This window comes from Zeus faber (genome assembly GCF_960531495.2).
Source record: "Zeus faber genome assembly, chromosome: 18".
Lineage (NCBI taxonomy): Eukaryota > Metazoa > Chordata > Actinopteri > Zeiformes > Zeidae > Zeus > Zeus faber.
Window position 1 is genome coordinate 5,477,417 of NC_137210.1, and position 22,492 is coordinate 5,499,908.

The 22,492-nt window shown below is 44.1% G+C and overlaps 1 protein-coding gene across 1 annotated transcript in view; it reads left to right on the forward strand.

Annotated features, from left to right (window-relative positions):
* The window catches only part of erbb4b (erb-b2 receptor tyrosine kinase 4b), a gene marked incomplete at its 3' end in the record, with an annotated part of 188,909 nt that overhangs the window by 54,655 nt on the left and 111,762 nt on the right, over positions 1-22,492 (forward strand). Inside the window, 1 exon segment of the mRNA XM_080019820.1 lies at positions 20,351-20,482. Coding sequence (XP_079875946.1) covers positions 20,351-20,482 — 132 coding nt within the window.

Consider the following 22,492-nt stretch of genomic DNA (forward strand, 5'->3'; position numbering starts at 1 on the left):
ACAGAGAATGGATTGTGGCCGCTAATAGCACAATGAATTGCGAATCAATTGTGCCCGCTATCTGTGCCGTCTTAGCGTCCGCTTGACAAAACATATTGCGTTAATTATATGACAAGCGCAGACGCAGCCATAAATTGCTTAGTGCAATTTGCCCTTGTTTTGCTTCTCCCCAGGGAAACTAGAAAGGCTGCCTGGCACGCAAGCGCCCTTTGCGGCGCTATAGGGCTCAGCGAGACGGTACCTTACCCCAACTTATTTCTCACTGCTTCTTTCAGGTTCAAAATTGATTTAAAGTGTAGTCTGCAAAGCACTGTGACAAATAAATCCAAACTGTTAAAACATTTGCAAGCTATAAAACACAAGGTAACTTTACAAAAATTATGAACTGGTGCATACATTTCATATTTGAAGTCCTATAGCTGTGATACTGTGCAGATTGATAGAGGTACAATGCAAATTTAGAAGCTGACTCAAGGCTGAAGGACATCTTGGGCTACCCTGAGCTGATTTTAAAATTCAGATTACGCATGCTACTCATGGTGCCTATTAATTAAAATCAAAAACTTCCAAAAAATAGCACTGGCGGACGTGCTATCCTATCCAGAGATGGCTTGTTGTGGTGTAGAACTGCCTGTCAGGCTTTGGTGAGCATAATCTTCAGGTCTAAAAGTGAAAATAAACATTAAAATCGTTGTTTTAAGCTTTAAATAACTAAGGCAAAAACCTTGACCACAGCTTTGGAACGACAGCTGACTCCAAATACAAGGAGAGGAATTGGCCACAGCGCCTCTCTCTTTATCTCAAACACAGATTAGTGTTATTATGAGCTTCGGCCTTGTAAGTCCATTCTTTCTAAGGTTCCTTTGGAAGAACGCACTCTATAAGGACACAAGTAAATACTTTGTATTGTTCTTATTGATTGTTACGGCAGCAGTATCTGACATTTGGGGATACTTCCCTCTCAGTTTTGCTTTAGTCCTAATTTTCTTGAGTACCTTTTGTTAGGATTCATGAACAGGCTTAAACAGTATTAACAATTATCATTACTAGTGGAGGTTATGATGATTTAACGAGTGTTTGATTGAATGAGCTTTGGGTTAATGACGTCTCCTCTCTTGAGAGTTGGAGAGGTGGTTATTCCGACGAGGACGTCCAAGCCTGAACCGGAAGCCGAATGGTGAGGATGTGGGCGGCAGCCTGTGATGGTGGTGAAATTCTCTTGTGAATCTCATCTCCCCAGTATTGAAATGATTCCCCCCTGAAAACTTGAACAACGACGGATAAGGGGACAGGCTGGTCGCCACGGAGCGGATTAACTGGATTAACCAATCTCCTGGTTCAATATCAAACCACCATTGTGTTACGAGAATTATATCCCCGAGGCAAAAATGACCTCAATATTGATAAAGACCCAAAAACATGTGAACGCCCTTTTGTTTTACTATAAGTCGGTTGTTTGCAAAGACAAACTTACCATTAATGGTATCCATCTGGAGAGTAAACCTCCGCCTATCTTCCTCCAGTTCTTTAATTTGTTGCTGAAGCTGTTGGCAGTTGGCACAATGAGTGGCTGAGGTCTCCTTGAAATGATAGAATGATGACATTCAGAAAGTCTCTCTGTTTATAAGTTAATACATTCAATAAGTCCCTCTGCGTGACTAAATATTGGTTGTATCCATTTTTGGTTTACCATTCATGTACATGGGCGATGAGTTAACTTACGGTGAGCTTCTTTCGCCTGCGTTCCAATGGTCTTTTGCTCAGCCCTGGTCCTTTGCTCTCTCTCCAGTCTTCAGAGAGAGGTAGAAGAAGATGGAAAACATCTACCTATGGAAATGGTGGGGCAATAATGTCACAAAAATGTAATAAGCAGTCATTGTGTACGAATTTGTATTCTCACATGATCTTATAAGAACTGTCAACAATAAGATAATACGCTGGGCCTAGATCGGAAGTGTGTGTGTGTGTGTGTGTGTGTGTGTGTGTGTGTGTGTGTGTGTGTGTGTGTGTGTGTGTGTGTGTGTGTGTGTGTGTGTCTGTGTGTGTGTGTGTGTGTGTGTATGTGTGTGTGTGTGTGTGTCTGTGTGTGTGTGTGCGCGCGTATGTGTTCTGTTTACAAATACAGCTAGAACGTAGTGTGGACAGAGTCTGAATTTGCCAGACAATCTGAGTGGACAGAAAGAGTAGCCTAGATCATTTGTATTATATTGACCGTCAAAATAACCCTGTAAGTAATAACCCTGGAGTAATTTATCAATTAGTCCAGCCTGGACTCCAGCCACGTCTCTCTTTTCAGTCTTCGGGTAGAGTTGGAAAATTGAAATGGTCATGATGATTGGATAATAGCATCATCCCACTGCTCCACTGCATCACTGCATAATTCAGGGTAAAAACATCTGGAGCAAATAATATAATACACTGGTCTTGAAAACATATGGTACCTTTTTCTTCTAAAAAATGGCCTCGCCTTCATCTTCTGAGGAATAATACCGGATCGGTCCCTTCTTCAGTCTCCCTCTGGCACACATCTCATCATCACTCCTAGTCCCCTCGATGAGCCTCTTTTTCCTGAGAGAGACTCTACTTATTTTCTAGAAGAGGAACATGTAAAAACGATCAAATTAATTCTTTTATATTGGTAATTGTGACTTGGCTTGATTGAAATTAACGTTAACAAACTTTGTTCTACAAACGTTGTTCTTATCATTAACAAACAGTCCAAATCATGGACAAACACATGAATACAATTGAATATTGGTCGTTAGGTATAATGTTACACATATGACACTGAGGCTGCGTCTTTAATGCAACATATTTATTGTGTGGAGATTACATTTATCTGTAAAACAGATAAAACAGTTGTGAACAGTTTTAGACAGTTAGGTTGGATGACCCAATACTGACAACTAAGGGTTGCTATAGTTACGTTACCAGTTCCAGTGAACATTTACATTTAGACGAGGGCTGCAACTATCAATCATTTTCATAATTGTTATTCTATTGAATATCGTTGTGAAAATGAGATGAATCATTTTTTTTAATGTTTGTGAATAAACATGTGCAGCCTTTCAATGCAAAATGTTTCAAATGTATTAACAAAATAATGATGCACATTCTTAGTATGTAGGATATAAATTTCACATAGGATATACATATATTTTCTTTAACTTCAATGCTGCAAGTGCAACTGTGTTGCTATACTCTTGGCAAAAAAAGCTGTAAAAGTATGAATGAATTGACATGAATGACATGAATTTTGAACAAAAGTTGACTTGTAAGCATTTAATGCATACGAGTCAACTTTTGTACAAAATTCATGTAAATCAAATATAGTCGATGTGCTTCACTCTCTAAAATCTAAAAATACAGTGGTTATGTTAGTAACATCATGCTATTTAACATGTCATTTAACAGAAAGCTACTGTACAGCTTTCCTCAAGTAGATAATTACATTTTTGGGTGGGCTACAATACACAATGCCATAGAGGTATATATTTTTTTAATCTTACCTGATATTCCCATATTTGAGCAGGGTAAAGATCACCAGGGGTTCCCCATCTGACCATCACCTTTGTGTCTACGTTTCAGTTGGTTGGGTTGAGGCTATTTGCCGGAACTCCAGTGCTGCATGATTTGAGGGGATTAAGGGGTCAATAGCCAGCAAACCTGCTTTGAAAAAAATCGAACAAACCATACATGGCTGGCGCTGCCATTTTTAGCACATTAGCCAGAGGACAAGAGACTACTGCTATCTACAGCTCGATCAACTGACAAAACAATTCTAATCGATCTGCGCGCGCTCACTTCTCTCAATCTCTGCCCAGCACCAGGAGTGCCAACAGAGAAAGCGTGCAAACTCATAGTCACGAATATGTATCTATTGAATCGTGTCCCAGAGTACGAGTGTCCGACTTAACGGAATTCATTTGAATTGGGAGATTTTCACAGACTCAGGGGGCATGGGAAAGGAGGGGGGTGCACATATAGATGGGTTTCAATTTTGTTCTAACTAGCACAAGATAAAAGTGCTGTTTTCACTTTTTCTCTATTGAATGGGTTATTCAATTCAAGGTTGGGCAAGAGTAGCGTCGTACCCTCAGTACGAATTTCATTTATAGATACAATTTGGCTGGGTATAAACATTGGTGTTTGCGGGCCTGTGTACCTATCAGCCAGTGCGGTAAACATTTCTATGGTAACAGCGAGCTCCACCAATCAGGGATGTCGCTGTTACACTTTGGAGGATTAGGGGTAGTGTAGTCTCCATGGCATCGCAAATAAAACGTTTTTCTTAAAACAAGGTTGATATCATACGGATTTGTGGCTTTTACAGGAGCAAAAACAAATTATTATATACATTACATATGTAATTTGCAAAGTGCAATTATTTCATAATAAACATTTCAAAGCCTAACCCTAGCCAACTACAAAGACTACAATTCCGCGCTATTTTGTTATGCATCTTGATGCAATCGCATGTATGGTCAAAGTAGTTGCATTATTAAAAACCTTAAAATTAAACAAATTTATCGTTGTAAAATGACATGCATGTGTTACGATAAGATAACCTTTATTAGTCCCACAACGGGGAAATTTACATCATTCCAGCAACAAAAATGGGACAGCAGAAAATAAAGAGCATATCAAGTACACACTATAAACAATATAAAATATATACAAACATTAAAAACACCATAAATAGGAACCAGATAGTACAAAGTGTATTGCACATATCTTGACACGGAGGTTACTAGGGGTTAATTTGGTCGGAGAATATACCTGCATCGTCAGTTACATTTAATTTGCAAAGCCCAGAATTATACAGTATGTTAGGCCATTTTAAGTGGCACCCCCTATTGACACTACCACCCCTCTAAAAGTACGTGCCCAGAGCCGTCCAAAACAGTTGACCTTATTTTGGTAGCTCTTTTAATTACTGAGATGAAATGCTTCAAAGGTGACCTCTGGTCTGGGTTCAAAGGTCAATATTTCAGTTTAGGGTCCACTGAAATCTATTAAAAGTACATATGTTGATCTACAAGCTGAGACCTTTTCAAAAATGTGTTTGGTTCTGTTCTACAACAAACATAAAAAATCCAACCCTGCCATTGCAGCGGGGTACCAAGTAGGGACTCCGAGACCATTCATTCTAAATGGAATAAAATAGGATTTTCCTTTTTACTCTGTATAGAACAAAACCAATGAGAACCGGATGTGTTTTGCAATGAGGCTCATTTGCATGGAAAGGTGGCAATTTTTGACCAAATGTGCGTAATTCTTCATTTAAATACGCGCTTATAGCACAGGAGCCACCGAAACGCTGTTTGCATGGCAGCGCAGTTAGGGGTGTTCAAATATGTGAATTTGCCTCTTCGTGTTACACAGCCTTAACCTAAGTTCCTAAATCTACTCGTTCAAAGCAGTAAAACACTATTGCTTGAAACGACTACTCATGTACACCTGACATGAGTGCGTTTGACTAGTTGCTCTCCACCTCCCAAAGCCTAAAATGCCACCAGCCAAGGCCGATAGAGGTTAGACGCAGCTGCAAGATGAACTCGAAAAACCACAGGACACCTCAGCCGCCTCCAGGCTCCCTTTCTCCTCTTTGAGGATGGAACAGAAGTACAGAAAGATTGGGGGGGGGGGGACATTCTGACATTCTGAGTGGGGAAGCGGGAAATGGAGACCAAACTACGAGTGGTTGTTTGCTAGTTCTAATAAAAGCAAATCCAACTCCAGCCCTGGGTAGAGACCCCGTGGTGGGGGCTCGGCTCCCATTAATTATGGATCCAGTGTCATCATTAAAAAAAAATGGGATGATGAAAACATATCTTTCGGGCTTCAAACGCCACTCTGCTCCTACCAATTATGAAGCCCTATGGCGTCTTTTGAAATGTTTCAGTCTTTTTATAGTTGCCATAAATTTGAATAAAAGCAGATAGCAAAAGTATAGGTCAAGAAGAGCGTGCGGGTTTTGATATACAGCTTGTTTGGCGCTAGGGTGGGCACAAGGGGGCGCGCTGATCATCGCAAATGCTGAGCTAAAAGCTGCTCGTTTCGTTTCTACGTCGGGTACGTGGTTATATTCTAATGTCTCTGTAATCTTCTGAGGCAAAATGACGTTGCCATTACATTTCCATCTAAGTCAGGCGATCTGCTTGGACATATTGTATAAGGACGTCAAAATGGGACCTTTATTGAAGACTGGCCCACAAAGTTGTTTCCACACAAAGCACAACTGTCCCACTGAAATGCCGCAGCTCACCAATTTTCATCAAAGTTGATCAACATCCCTCTTGATGCCTGGAAGAGGGGGTTGCTGGTGTCCGCCTTCCGCTGTTATGCATCTATGTCCGTCTATGCCTGTTCTCCACTCTTTGCGCTCGAAGTGGCCCGCGCGCAAGGCGAAGAGGGCTTCCCGATAAATCATGTGCGTGCTCCCATTAACGAGGGCTGCAGGGAACCGGTCCAAAGGTTTCGAAAACGTCTTAATTTATTACAAACATTTTCCTCCTTCTGAATTCTGCTTCTCTAACCTCTCCCTCACCTATGTGGGGGAAAAAAAAAGCTCTCAGACTCAGCCTTAAACACTTACATACCCCTTCCTGCCGTAGCAAATGCCGTCAGCCGCTCAAAGTAAAAGTGGACTTCCACCTCATCAAAAGTTAAAGTGGTCGTGCAGGGAATTCTGATGTTTCGGTGTGAAATTCATAATCAAAACACGGCCCCAGCTCCTTCTGTTTTACCACAGCTGAAGCTGCAGCATTTGCCTGCATGTAATGTGCACGCAACATTCAGGAGCATCCCTGCGTCCGTACTGAACAATTACCTTTTCATTGTACTTTTTTTTTCTCTTGTCTTTTGTGGGGTTTTTGATAAGGCACCTGCCCCGCCTGGGCCTGTCATTTGTGGCCTGCCCACCCCCGGCCAACAAGTGGGTCCTGACTCCGCGGTACCGACTGGGTGGCCCGGACTCTCCAGGCCGGACCCCAGCGTCAGCCGGGTGTTTGATGTCATACAGCCTGAGCCCCACCGTGGAGCGGCATCAAAATGAGTGGAAGAGCAAATAAAAATGGGGCATGACTGGCAGCTCAGCGTGTCTCAAAGGCCTCTGAGCGAAATGTCACTTCTCATCAATGCCGTTATGAAGCCGAAAAACTGAGCGGCCCCTATTTTTTTTTTCCCGTTTACAAACCTTTTGGTGTTGAGGAAGTGAGATGGCCCAGCAAAAAAAAAAGGATTTGATATATGCTGGCCCACAGCCAGCCAATATACTCATTGAAAACCATGTTTTGAAATTGGCCAATAGGCTCCGGCAACGCAAACCAATCGAACCAATGGAAGATGTTGCTTAAGGTCTGTATGCACCACACAGTACCTGTTGAAAAAAAACATTTCTGGGCCATTTGTTATTTAGATTAATTAAAACCCGTAAAAAATATATATAAAACACACTTTTATTTCCATTTCAAACTGTATTCATTTTGTTCATATTTTATTTTGTTTTTCTTTTTTAAATTATTATTATTTTCTTTTTATTTCCCGGACTACAAAAACAAGTGGGGCAACATTGCTTCCACCCCAGCTGTCACAGTGTTTTACCTAATGTTCTAACACACACACACACACACACACTCACACACACACACACACACACACACACACACACACACACACACACACACACACACACACACACATCCCCAACCCTACCTCGAGAAGTTAATAATTAAAATGCTTATTTTTGTGCCCACTGGTCTCAGGCCTTGGGTGGGTGGAGCAGCCTTTAGCAAGGGCAGCCATAAGTAATGGGGCATGAAAATAAGAACCCTGTCTGCTCATCCTAGGGCGCCCGTGGATCTGCATAGTCCATGGTGGTAGATGCCACAACATTTGCCAAGTAAAAATATTTTCTAAAAAGTCATCACAGAGCCAATATTCTCATTTATAAAAATAGAGAGGAGGATCTTATGGAAGATGAGGGAACAGGAGGGAACCTTTGACGTATCGAGGACCCTGCTGTATGTTTGGTCCACAGCTGTCTTGCTTCCTTTCCATCTCACTTTTGGGAAGACTACATGATGTGTTGTCCACGTTCTCTAAGCGTGCCCTCGATGGGCTGGTCGCTAGCTTCCTTTGGCCCCAGCGCCAGGCTCGTTGGCACACTCCATCTCTCTCTCTTTTTGTCCTCTTTTCCTCCCTCCACCCCCTCTGCCTCCCTTAGTCTGCGTGGCTCCCAGCGCCCCCGTTTTTTTAATTTCTCCCTCTGTGTCCGTTCCAAAAGCGCGTAGCTGGGTTCTAAAGTTCCGCTGGCAAGCCCATCAGACACCCGTCTCGATAAGTGGCCTTCAGAAGCACACAAGGGAGAGACCTTATTTTCTTTTTAATCACGCGTTTGACTGTTCACTCGTTGTCTTTGATAGGTTTTCTTACGTGCGTTTATCCCCCACCCCTCCCCGCCGCGTAGTTTTCCTTTCTTTTCTCACACACGTGTTTCACGGTTTCCTTTCCAGTTTTTATGATCATCTACAATTACTCCTTCTTCGCCCACTCATCTGTAAAGCTCGTATCAACCCCCCAACCACTATTTTGTTGTTAGTTGAGGGGTCATATGCGTGTGATTGTGGGGGACAGTGGATTGTGGGGGAAGTTGGGGGCAAAATTTGATTTTCAACAACCATTATATACATGTCGCCCGCTAATCCCCCTCCTTTTTTCCCATCAAGCATAAACCAGATCTACATGTGAATTGAAACAAAGGAAAATGCCACAAAGCATCTGAAATTCATGTGAACCGGATGTGTTGAGTGGAACCGTGGCAGCGTACAGTACAATCGATGTCCCTGGTTGCAAGGCGTGAGAAGACTGACGTGAGCCAGTGGAGACACACATGGGAAATCGCACTAATTTAATGGGGGAAGCGGTTTTTAACGGACTCATTTTCAGATTTATTCCCAATTTGATGCTCCCCCGGTGGGTTGTGACGGATTTTAGGGGGGTCGTTCAGGTCGAGCGCTGAGTGTTTTAACTTCTCGCGTTTAATGGCCTTTTTTTTTTTTTTTGCCTATTTTCCTTCTCCCTGGCATCATTTTTATACCCCCCCCCGACCACAGTAACCCCCAGGTGATCATTTTCTCCCTTCTCCTCTCAAAGGAAGCCATTTTCAATCCTGCCTGCCTTCCTTCCCCTTTTTCCATTTCCTGCTACTAATCTATCAGTCACCACGGCCCCAGCGCACGCTGAGATTTATGTCTTTCCCGTCGCGCCGGTCCCTTTTTTTCTCCCCCGACCCCAAATGTCATTTGTTTTCAAACGTTGTTGTATTTTGTCCTTTTCTGGACAAAATATAAAAAGAACAGCCGACGGACGTTCCTTTGTTTAATTCGGTGAACTTCAGCGGACGGGGACGGGGACGGGGGGCGTGAAAATAGCCAACATCCCGATGCTGCCGTAAGCGCTCAACCATGAATGTCAGTCGGCGAGTTCAAATCAAATGCATGTTCATAACGTATTGTTCTCCATGTCCCAGAACTCACACATCCACACACATACAGCGTTAGTGTGTGTGTGTGTGTGTGTGTGTGTGTGTGTGTGTGTGTGTGTGTCCTTTTAAATTGGTTCTATGAAATATGAATTAGTCCATGTCTTCCTCCCTACCGCTGTCAAACTAATTACTTACCCCCCTTAACTCCCGTGTCGCGCCCTCCATTTTAACTCACTTTCTTTCTCTCTCTCTCTTCTCTCTCTCTCTCTCTCTCTCCCTCGCTCTCTCTCTCTCTCTCTCTCTGTCCGCGGACTGCTGCGCGTGTTCTGAGTCCGTCCCGCCTGTGAACAGCGAACCCATAAAGCGCTTGATGTAGCCGCGCTAATGCAGTTGTTCTTTTCAGGTCAATAGTTAAACACATAAAAAGTGCAATCGCATCTGGATGGAGGCGCCCGCTCTCTCTCTCTCTCTCTCTCTCTCTCTCTCTCGAGCCGCGTTTTAACGACGTGCAGAAATGGCGTGCCCCTCTCTCTCCCTCTCCCGTTCTCGCCCTCTATCTCTATCTCTCTCTCTCTCTCTCTCTCTCGTCCGCTCGGCTTGGTACGAGACGGGGTCGGAGATGGCGGCGGAGGTCTTACGCCGGTTCCGGGATCCACAGGTTAATGTGCTTTGGCCATCGGGCGTCACGGGTGTCTTTGTCTGCGTGTGTGCCTGTGTGTGTCTTTGTGTGTCTTTGTATGTGTGTGTGTGTGTCCTTCACCTACAACATTGCAAAGTTAAAAAGTGACAGAGTGACTTTCTGCTCATTGTGTTTGCTTGTGCCCATGGAGTTCATGGATTTATTACCAGAGTGTGTGTGTGTGTGTGTGTTGTGTGTGTGTGTGTGTGTGTGTGTGTGTGTGTGTGTGTGTGTGTGTGTGTGTGTGTGTGAGTGTGTGTGAGTGTGTGTGTGTGTGTGTGTGTGAGTGTGTGGGTACAACTCAAGTTGTTAAAATTAAGCTGTGATATTGCATGTTATCACAGGGCACACATTTGCACGGCCCTTAATAGTTTCATACATCGGGCAGTTACTTACAATGTCGTATTCCCCGTCCCTGGGTTATTTCAAATCTTTAAAGGGGAGAATCTGTTTTTGACGGGTTACCAAGTTACTTCTCGCAGTCGTTTTGTCAAATCCGTGTCTACACACAAAAAATAAACAACATACAAGCACACAGACACTACACACACACACACACACACACACACACACACACACGCACACACACAGAGTCTCAGACGAGGATGTCATCTTCTTTGGAAACGGCAGGTGGGAGGAGGACGCAGTGTGAGGCGGATGATGGATGGGAGAGGAGATCACCTATTTGTACAGGAGGCGCAGGGATTTGCTCCCCCGCCGTCTCCACGGTCCAGGGAGCGACTCGGAGCACAAACAGTCGCCGCGGCTCCGGCTTTTGATTGACATCGCCAGCCGGGCGCCGACGCGGCTCCGCATCGGCGGTTATTGCGACGCCATCCAACCCAATAAATGTTGCGTTCCTTCAGACGAGTGACCATTCACTTGCATGAATGTGTTGACAGACTTTGACCACTTTGTCATTGAGTCAAACATGACCCTAGACCCCCAAAAAACCCTGTCCACTACGTGCTTTGTACAATTTTCCCCTCAATGTTTACAATTCATATAAACATGAAGTATAAATGTGGTGACGGGTTCAAGAGAACTTTAGATATAGGCAACCGGCCATTCAAAGATATAGAAGCCATGTTGTGTTGACCTCACAGCAATTACTGTGCGTAGTATACCATTACTGTGAGAACGACCAATTAGCATTCTGCAATCAATCAATTCATAATTCAAACACAAGGTGCAGACTATCCATTCCATTCCTTTATATGTCAGTGGTTTATGCTAAAGACTCTTCAGATCATAATACATTTCTTCTATTTGTCCATCCAACCCCATAGAGTAGCTGAGTCAGTTCCGAAAAGTATTTTCCCCATGATTACCATGAAATGACATAGCAATACAGTAACACAGAATTATGGGACTTGGATGAGGAAACTATACTATAGGATGCTGTAATTGCCCTTGGTAACGAATGTTTAAACATTGATCAAGGAAAGTCATGTTCTTCTGTTGGTTCAGTTTCTGAAATCATTCAGATCCTCATTGGCCATTTCCAAATGATCCAAGTGTTGCTTATATTGTTTTTGGCCTGACTAGTAGCTGTCAATGCTAAAAGCACAAGCCAGCATTCCACACACTGGCCTATAAATAAAGTACATGCAGTCTGTACTGTACTGTGATCTATCATGTCACTTGAAACCAGCATTGGTTGTCGGTACGTTTCGGGTTCACATGCTATGCTACTTCTCACATTTTCCATTTTTAAGTTGTTCCTGCATTGCTCTCTGTATCCGCCAATTATTCTTCCTCCTCCCATGCGAGGCTCCTCAAAAGCCTCAGTGTGCCGGCGGCCCCAGAATCTGGCCCTCTTTGCCCTAGAAAGTGTCCCCCGTCCTCCCGTGGAGCTGCTGTTCTGCTCTCCTAAGCTACGAGCTGTGCTGAGGCGTGTCCGAGTCCGCTTCCCGAGGCAATGAGACCGTGGCGCTTTCCTTTTCAGTGGAGACCAAGTCATCATTTTCAGGAAAAGGCTCCCATTTTCATCTGTGTGCCTGACAGAATCATATCTGCCTGTGTTGTTTGACCGCCTGAGACAGAGTTATCTGTTCTAAGTGAAGTATTATATCAATATTATATATACTGGATATTATACAATCAATTTTGTGTAAAAAGTTATGTTGATTGCACGAAGCTTTTATTCTGAGACATCACAGATTTAAACCTTCAATGGATCAGGAGTCAATTCAAAAACAGGTTGAACCAGTGTAGGTGAACCAAGATGGGTGGCTAGAAACTATCCCAAACCTGGAATTCTGTCCTGAAAACAGACAGGGAACATTCAATGCCACTAGTTTAACAGCACACGTTATATGACGTGCGCACTAATATTTACATTTTTTGCTATCATTGAGGCAGCGTTTGCTTAATGCAATAGCCCTGGTTTACATGTTTCAACAATATGCAATATGCTTTCTCTCTGTCAAACTCTAGCATCCGCGCTGAATTTTCTGGGTTGTGGTAAATATTTTCAGTCAAAGAGCTCACCTCACTATTTCATCTTTAATGCACATTTTATCGTTGCAAAACACACGCAATTTTCTTCGAGCTGTTTCATCAGAAAGCAGTTCAATAAGGAATGCATGGTTTGAGTGTAGTTAATGAATGTGTCTCCCACAAGGTGGGTCTTGGTACCATTTGGACACCCGTACATTCAGAAAGCTGAAAGGAACCTACACAGCATTGATGTGCCAGAATGAATAGAAGGGAATTGGCGAGGATCTAGCCATGTACCCATTTTGCTGACACACATTTTGCAGGTCTCAGTGTGTCTCTTAATGATGGCTGTTAGTCTACACACCAAAACTGTTGGTAATGCCCTTTGCTTGACTATCAGTCTTGTTAAAATGAAGTGGGGGGGGGGTGGTGGTTATCAAGTTATACTTGAATATCGGAATAACAACGACAAGAAGTTCTTGCTGCTAGCGCCCAAAAACTACGCTCCACCACTATCATTATGATTCTTTCTATATGGTATGCTTGAATTATTTCTGCTTGCCAGGCTCTCCTGATGCTAGTCTGTTAACATGCATGATTTGCGTTTCCCTTATGTGTTAAAGTATGTTCTGTTTTATGGTCTTGGAAAAGTGAGTGTCTGGGAGATGTTGTACCTTTAAGTGCCGGTGTTTTCTGCATGTGTTTGCTTTCATAGCGTATCCAAATGAACATATTGGACATTTGATAATAACATTTGATTGCGCAAATCAACTGGAGTTCAAAGAGGCACCGTCATTCACAATGTCCCACATATTCCTTCATTAAGCCGCCCAAAACATATTAATTCGTTCTCACAAACTCATTAATAGTTTTTTAACCTTCCGCAAAGGTTTGATATTTGCCTCCCAGACTTAATCAAATTCATCCCCACACTGCAATTAAAAAAAACACAACACACACTTACCCTTGAAATAATTGGCTGCATACATTTGTTCTGCCTCCTTAGATTTCTTATTATTTTCCTCTTTAATGGTCCTGGGCCCAGGTTCTGAGGAGTATTGCAGTTTGAGCCACAATGGCGTTTAGAGGCGTTTGGAGTGGCTCCCGAGACGAGCTGGGGATGGCTTGGAAGCATGTGCTCGCTGCCGGAGCGAGCTAATTAAGATGCTGTTTTCTCTTCCCACCAAAACAATCAACAACAGGCTTCAACTGTTGGTCCCCCCAGGCCACCAACAGCGCATCTACAGTATGGCGACTATGCTAATCAAGCATTTACCGTTCATACTGTTCAACGCGCGTGTTAGCATGTTGTATGCGTTATGGAATACGTGGTGGTGAATTATTCATGGCTCTGTGACAGAGGCCCTAACTATCCTGGGCAAACTGCCACTAGGTGAACCCAGAAAGCAATTAATCCCTTATCCAGCCTGCACCTTCCGCCCTTGTCATGTTGCCTGTATGTCTGTTGTATTGCTACTGCAGTAAACTCAAAAAAACAACAACTAAAAACTGGGTGCCATGCATGCTGAATGAGCATACAATCAAGATTATAAAATCGTCAGATGCCAAGTATAGTTTAATCTCTCAGGGATTGTCGCCCTCTGAACTCCTGCCATCCAACGCAGATTTCTTAACGCGTGGTCAATATTTCTCCACTGTTTTGATAGCAAAACATGGCAGCAAAACACACATGAACCAATCTAAAATGGTAAAGTTGCAGCAGTTACTAAAATTGCTTTATACCACAGGTTATCAGCTGTGTACTGACTTTCTAATCTTTAGTCATAAACGTTGTCGGTCAATACAAATACCAATCCATTCTGTTGCCTTTACTTAACCGTATAGACATGGATAAGTAGAGCGAATGACTAATAATTCTGTATAAACTCTGTAGAAAGTTTTCAGGTGTAATATCACCCGTTGCATTCCGACCAGACAATTTGAAGCTTTGAGTTTGGGTTTATGCTCTCTGCCATCTTGGGTGGATGGAGCATGAGCTTTACAGATACGGGCAGCTGGGCAGGGTTTTGGTACGAGGGTCAATGAAGGCACACACAAAGGACATCTTCAAGTCCTAATATACTTTTTATGGAACGATCGTTTTCAAAAATTACAAGCAACACACCAATTGGAAGAGGTGGAGATGATATTGAGACCCAAAAGTGTTATGGAGGGGGGGGACACTGACTTTGTGTTTCTAGTGAGAAGTTTTATTATTTTTCCCTGACATTGAGTTATTCGATGCTAAGTGTCTCGTGGCCATTAGCTGAACTGCAGTTCGAAGAACATTGCCTTCAACTCTTCTTCTCTCGGCTGCTCCCGTTAGGGGTCGCCACAGTGGAACATCTGCCTCCAATACCTTCTGTTCTGCGCATCTTCCTCCCTTACACCCACCGCCTGCATGTCCTCCCTCACCACATCCATAAACCTTCTCTTTGGCCTTCCTCTTTTCCTCTTTCCTGGCAGCTCCATCCTCAGCGTCCTTCTCCCAATGTAACTCTCATCTCTCCTACACACGTGTCCAAACCATCTCCATCTCACCTCTCTCACTTTTTCACCAAACTGGCCAACTTGAGCTGTCCCTCAAATGTACTCATTCTTCGTCCTGTCCATCCTCGTCACTCCCAATGAAAATTTCAACATCCTCAACTCTGCCACCTCCAGTTCAGCCACCTGCCTTTTTGTCAGTGCCACCTACCCTAAACCGTACAACATATTCTGTCTTACTTCTGCTGACTTTCATTCCTCTTCTCTCTAATGCATGCCTCCACTTCTCCAGGCTCTCCTCATCCTGCTCCCTACTCTCGCTACAAATCACAATCTCATCCGTGAACATCATAGTCCACGGAGACTCCTGCCTGATTTAATCTGTTAACCTCTTCACCATTGCAAACAAGAAAGGGCTCAGAGCTGATTCTTGATGCAATCCCACCTCCACTTTGAATACCTTTGTCACGCCTACTGCACACCTTACTACTGTCTGACTGCCCTCATACATATCCTGTACCACTCTTACATACTTCTCTGCCACCCCTGACTTTCTCATGCAATACCACACATCCTCTCTCGACACCCTATCATATGCTTTCTCTAAATCCACAAAGACACAGTGCAACTCCCTCTGGCCTTCACTGTACTTTTCCATCAGCATTCTTAAAGCAAACATTGCATCTGTAGTACTCTTTCCTGACATGAAACCATACTGCTGCTCGCTGATCCCCACCTCTCCTCTTAACCTAGCCTCTACTACCCTTTCCCATAGCTTCATGCTGTGGCTGATCAACTTTATTCCCCTGTAGTTACTACAGCTCTGTACGTCTCCCTTATTCTTGAAGATGGGTACCAGTACACTTCTTCTCCACTCCTCCGGCATCCTCTCCCTTTCCAGGATGGTGTAAAACAGTCTCGTTAGAAACACCACTGCCATCTCATCTAAACATTTTTATGCTTCCACAGGTATGTCATCTGGGCCAACTGCCTTTCCACTCTTCATCTTCTTTAATGCTGTTCTCACATCATCCTCGCTAATTTGCTGCACTTCTTGATCCACTATCCCCACGTCATCCACTCCTCTCTCCCTCTCATTTTCTTTATTCATCAACTCCTCAAAGTACTCCTCCCACCTTCTCAACACACTCTCCTCACTAGTCAGCACATTCCCATCGTTATTCTCCATCACCCAAACCTGCTGTACATCCTTCCCAGCTTGGTCGCTTTGTCTTACCAATCGGTACAAGTTCTTTTCTCCTTCCTTACTGTCCAACCTCTCATACAACTCGTCGTATGCCTTTTCCTTTGCCACTTCTCTCTTTGTCTTGCGCTGCATCAGCTTGTACTCCTGTCTACTTTCTTCATCTCTCTGACTATTCCATTTCTTCTTCGCCAACCTCTTCTGCTCTATGCTCTCCTGTACTTCCTCATTCCACCACCAAGAGTCCTTGTCTTCCTTCTTCTTCCCACATGATACACAGAGTACCTTCCTGGCCGTCTCCCTCACCAATTTTGCAGTTGTTTCCCAGTCATCTGGTAACCGTTCATTTCCACCTATTGCCTGCCTTACCTGTTTCCTAAATTGCATACAACACTCCTCCTTTTTCAACTTCCACCATTTTATTTTTGGCCCTTGTTTCACTCTCCTCCTCTTCTTGGCCTCCAGAGTCATCCTACAGACCACCATCCAATGCTGCCTAGCAACACACTCCACATTAGTGACCACTTTGCAGTCACTAATCTCTTTCAGATTGCACCTCCTGCATAAGATGTAGTCCACTTGTGTGCACCTTCCTCCACTCTTGTATGTCACCCTGTGTTCCTCTCTCTTCTTAAAATACGTATTCACAACAGCCAATTCCATCCTTTTGGCGAAATCCACCACCACCTGTCCTTCCACATTCCTCTCCTTGACACCACACCTCCCCATCACCTTCTCATCACCTATGTCTCTGATCCCTTCGCCAACATGCCTATTGAGATCTGCTCCAATGACCACTCTCTCTCCCTTGGGGACGCTCTCCACCACTAGATCCAGCTCACTAAAGAATTCTTCTTTCACTTCCATCTCACATCCAACTTGGGGAGCATATCCACTGACCACATTCATTATCACCCCATCATTATTTCCAGCTTCATGATCATCACTCTGTCCAAAACTCTCATCACCTCCAAAACACTCTTGACATATTCTTCCTTCAAGACTATCCCTACCACATTTCTCCTGCCATGCACTCCATGGTAGAACAGTTTGTACCCGGCTGTGATACTCCTGGCCTTACTCCCCTTCCACCTGGTTTTTTGTACACATAGTACATCTACCTTCCTTCTCTCCATCAAGTCAGCCAGCTCTCTCTCTTTACCCTTCAGAGTGCCATCATTCAAAGTTCCTACTCTCAGTTCTACTCTCCTACCCTTCTTCCTCTCCTGCTGTCTCCAGACACGTCTTCCCCCTCTTTTTGTTCTTCTTCGGCCGACAGTAACACAATTTCCGCTGGCACCCTGTTGGCTAACAGCACCAGTGGCGGTCGTTGTTAACCCTGGCCTCGACCGATACAGCATGGAAATCAGATTTGTTGTCTGCATGTTTGATTTGGCATGGTTTTTATGCCGGATGCCCTTCCTGATGCAACCCTCTCTGTTCATCTGGGCTTGGGACAGGCACTGATGATACACTGGCTTGTGCCCCCCAGTGGCTATATTAGCTTCAACTCTGCATAGACTTTTTCCCCACAAGAAGTGTGCTGTGGACCCAAAGTGCCAACCGACAATTCACAAAATGACAAAATAATAATGTTGTTTGAGATAAAATGATAAGCCTAGAATTATGACTGACTAAACAAAACTAACTTTGAGAAATTGTCTTTGACTATGTTAATTACAAAAAAAGTAGTAATCCTATGATCCTATCATATGAGACCACTAGATCCCATCAATCACAAGATGTGGTGTCCTCGTGTTAGGAAATTGTGTCAATTATAATATTATCTCCCCATTGGCAAATTATTTCGCTTCTTCATGCTAACCAGTTTAATATTCCCCATGTTGTGCATATTCGTTAATTTCCACAGAGCTCAATCCAACGTAAACAAACGTGGAGACAAGAGGGAGATTGGAAGACAGGTGAAAACAGAATAAAGGAGGAACATTTATTGGGGCCATTGTGGTACAATATAATGTGTGTGCGTGTGTGTGTGTGTGTGGTTGTGTGTTTGTGTGTGTATGTATGTGGCGCTCGGGGGTCGTCTAGTAAATGATAATGCGTCTCATCTGTTTCAGCCCTGTCTCAGTAATCTGTTTGTGGTAAGACAGGGAACAACTCCGACACTGTAAGTAATGCAAATCTGCCACCAGGGCACACGCTTCCATTGTGACCCCCCCCCCCCTCCTCCCCTCTATGTCTCTCTTTCGCATTTCACCTCTTTTTTCCTTTAGCAATATGTGTATTTCTTTAGTTTCACCCCTTCTTCCTTCCCTAACACTTCTCCCTCTCCCTTGCTTGCTCTATGGTTCCTTTAAACACAGACACCCACACACACACAGACACTGGCAGGATTAGGCATTTCTAAGAGCTCATGCAAAACAACAATAATCGGAAACCACCCTCTGTGTCCGATCACGCTTTGCGATGTGTGTATGTGTGTGTGTGTGTGTGTGTGTGTGTGTGTGTGTGTGTGTGTGTGTGTGTGTGTGTGTGTATGTGTGTCTGTGTGTGTACACAGTATCGTCTGTAGAAGTGAGTGTGAGTTGCGCGCCTTTGGCGAAATGATTGAATCCTCCTCTAAGTCTTGTTATCCTTGGCGGACACAGCAATGTAGATTAGGGTGTGTGTATGTGTGTGTGTGTGTGTGTGTGTGTGTGTGTGTGTGTGTGTGTGTGTGTGTGTGTGTTGGCGACGGTAGGGTGTCGCCCCTCATCCCTCCACCTTGATAAAATAGGAAATTATAAAACCTGATAGGGGGCCGCCAGCCATCAGTTGGGAAAGGGGGGGATTTAGAAGGATTTAGTGTGGAGGGGAGTGGCAGGGACGAAGGGTGGGTATAACTGTTTGTCTGTCTGTTTGCAGAGAAGCCGGAGGGGGGGTGCAGGGACAAAGAAGGGAGAAAGATCAGGTAGTTGTAATAACAGCAATGTGACACGGCTTTGTCTCGGGTCTCGCTTGCCAAAACATCTCGCCTGCATCTCTCAGTGTGTCGGGATAATGGCGAATTGCAAACACTCCTCTGGGCAATATTGGATGTCATTTAACTATTTTTTGTGCAGGGTGGTGTGTCAGTAGATTTGTTTGTGTGTGTGTGCGTGTGTGCGTGCTTGTCTGTGTGTGTGTGTGTGTGTGTGTGTGTGTGTGTGTGTGTGTGTGTGTGTGTGTGTGTGTGTTGCTGAAAACCGCAGAAAGGCGTTTTCATCGAAAAAGCCCTCGCAGGAATGACGGTTGTTCAGGAAGGACAGTTCATGTTCAGTTGACCGAAACATGCATCAAAGTTGTCCTTGTCAACATCTGATACAGTCATACTTACACATGTCCCTGTAACTTTAACTGTAGGCTCCATTACCAGGGAGCCAGGTTTTTAATACGCATTTGACAATCGCCGACCAGTGTAGACGACTGGAAAAGGGAAAAAAAAGCCAGTTCAGCTGAAGTGAGGTTCACTGGAGTGCATGTGTGGCTATGCGTATGGGAGGGTGGGGCATTGATTTACCGTTGTTCGTGGGTTCGGTTGTGTGGGTCATCTAGTAAGCAGGAGGCTGCCGGTTCAATCCCCAGCTCCTCCTGGTAGCGTGCTGATGTGTACTTGAGCAAGACAGGCACCACTGTAGGGCAGCCCACTGCTCCGAGATACATCACTTACCAGGATGGGTAAATGCAGAGAAAATGCGAATTTCACCATTGTGGGACTGATCAGGGTTTATAAAAAATGACCATATATATATTTGCTCTGGTTTGTTGACTTTGGCAGCAGTAACAAAATTCTGAGTCGGTATTTACTATACGCTGACCTTGTGTTTTGACCTGACAAAATTATATTTGACCAAAATAGTGAAAATAAATTAAAGCTAAATTTATTGACAAAAAGTAGGCCTCCAGAGATAATGGTAACATCAGGAGAGACTCTACATCTGTACCCTGTACCCTGAGAATCTCTACCCTTACCCCCACCATCAACCAAAACTACTATGTCTCCCAAAAAATAGCGATCTTGCCTCCCACCTAACCACATGAATTCTCTTCTGGCCCCTCTTTCCCTCGACAGAGATCCTTGCTGGAGGTGTGTATGTGGACCAGAACAAGTTCCTGTGCCACGCTGACACCATTCACTGGCAGGACATCGTCAAAAGCCCCAGAACCAACCCTGTGGTGGTGCCCACCAACAGCAGCATCGCATGTGAGTACACTACCAAAGGTTTGTGGTGTCAAAGTCTACGCAGTAGAGGTTGGTTTACTGGAGTACACCAACTTGTTGGTAACAAGCCAAGACTCCACATCCTTGAACTGTGATACAACAAAATCAAATTTTCCCTCATCACTTCCCTGGTATCACCATTTCACCAATGATTTGTAAACAACTATGCTTCTACGCATACACCACGCAGAGCTCCCTGAAAGAATTATATTAACCTGAAAGCTTGAGTACATTCTCTTGATGGTATGAAAACAGAGGTGGGGTTGTTGGCCAGGTTCGCTAACACTGTGCCCTTTAACTTTTAGTTTTGGACTTAATAATTGAAAACTAAGTGACCTGCCTTCTACACTTTAATAGTACTTCACTACGCTAGTGACGTGAGTCTGTTTGGTGTCTGAGATTTAACAAGTTAGCTTTGCAAAAGTCCCTACATACTGTAGCTCGACATCCACATACCTACACTGTAGGTAGTGTATAGATGTCTCTCTTTTATATTTGTTTTCATCAAGGCTGTGTTGGCAGGACAGATTCTCCAACCTGTGCGCCACGAACCAGCTGCTTTTGATTTCTAAAATAAATGACTTTTTTTTTTCTCAAAAAGGCCTCCACCAACATATGACCATTCTTGTCATTGGCTAACTGTTAATGTTACTTAGTTCTGCCACATTAGAACCTCTTTTCCTGTTCTCTCATGTTCTCGAGGGGCCAAAAGTTCATTGGAAATCCTCAGCATCATCACAGACACATGTTTGCAAAACAAAGGTATATGTGAGTCCTGTGATTAAGGGGCGCCCTCCCTCAATCTGTACTCGCTGTACATCGTGCATCGGGGGCCCGTACACGGCTAACAAAATAATGCCAGGGCCTCGATAGGGGGGTTTCTGACAAGTGGCCAAGTGTGAGTGTCAAAAAATACAATCAACCCACAGTCACCTCTTGACCTCAATCTGTCACACGGCTCACTGTAGCTGGTGAAAACAGTGTCTGGCCTCAGATTAGCGACTTACTCCAACCAGCCCCAAGACGTTTTACGTTAGAGGAATTGCTTATGGTGATGAAGGGATTAATTCAAACAAAAACAAACACGCACCAACACTTAATCTGTGGGGGTAAGGGGATGTTGGTGACGACAGGAACTTTAAGAAGCCTTGAGTAGCCCCCACCCCATGCCGACCTCATTTCAGGCATTTCTGCTTTTCTCTCTCTCTCTCTCTCTCTCCCTTTCTTAAACTCCATCTCCCTCCATCACACACTGCCATTCTTGTGTCCGCTTTGGTGGCAGTAGCCCACGAACCGAACCGGGTTCTGCACAATAGAATAATGCATTGCCTTGTGCAGCAACCATACGAGAAGAAGGTGTTCTCTTACCTCTGGTGGTTTCCTTTCAAGGTTTGCTTCACCACCGCCACAGCACACACTCACATACACACACACAGCTCAATGTATTGGATCGCTACCTATCTCCCTGTGTCCAAGTCCCTGGCTCTCTGGAAAGATCAATGGTCTCCAAACTTGTAATCCATACTTGAGAACATAATCTTCGTCTGGTCCCTCTGTTGAGGGAGACAGTAGGAATTTCAGCTTTCTGTTGTTGTTGTTGTTGTTGTTGTTGTTGTTGTTGTTGTTGTTGTTGTTGTTATTGAGGATGGTGTTGTTTTCCTCCACTACCCTCTTTCTAGCTCAGCATCTGGTTTGAAAAATCTATGTGCCTGTTTGATCACGGGTTGCAAAGTCGCCTTTATTGCCCCCCCATCGCTTTCGGCACTGTTTCCTCTGGCTCCAATTCTGACGGTGATCTCGTTGTATTAACTTTCAGGGGAGTTCTTAGGGTTTTGTTTGTTTGTTCTAAAAAGCTGCAAAAGATTATGGGGCCAAGAGGAGGGTGTTGGGCCATTTTACCCAAGGTCATTGGAAACTCAGTTCCTGGTGAGGGTGTAGCGGAGGAGGAGGAAGAGGAGGGCTGAAGATGAAGAGGCTTTGTGTCATGTCGCG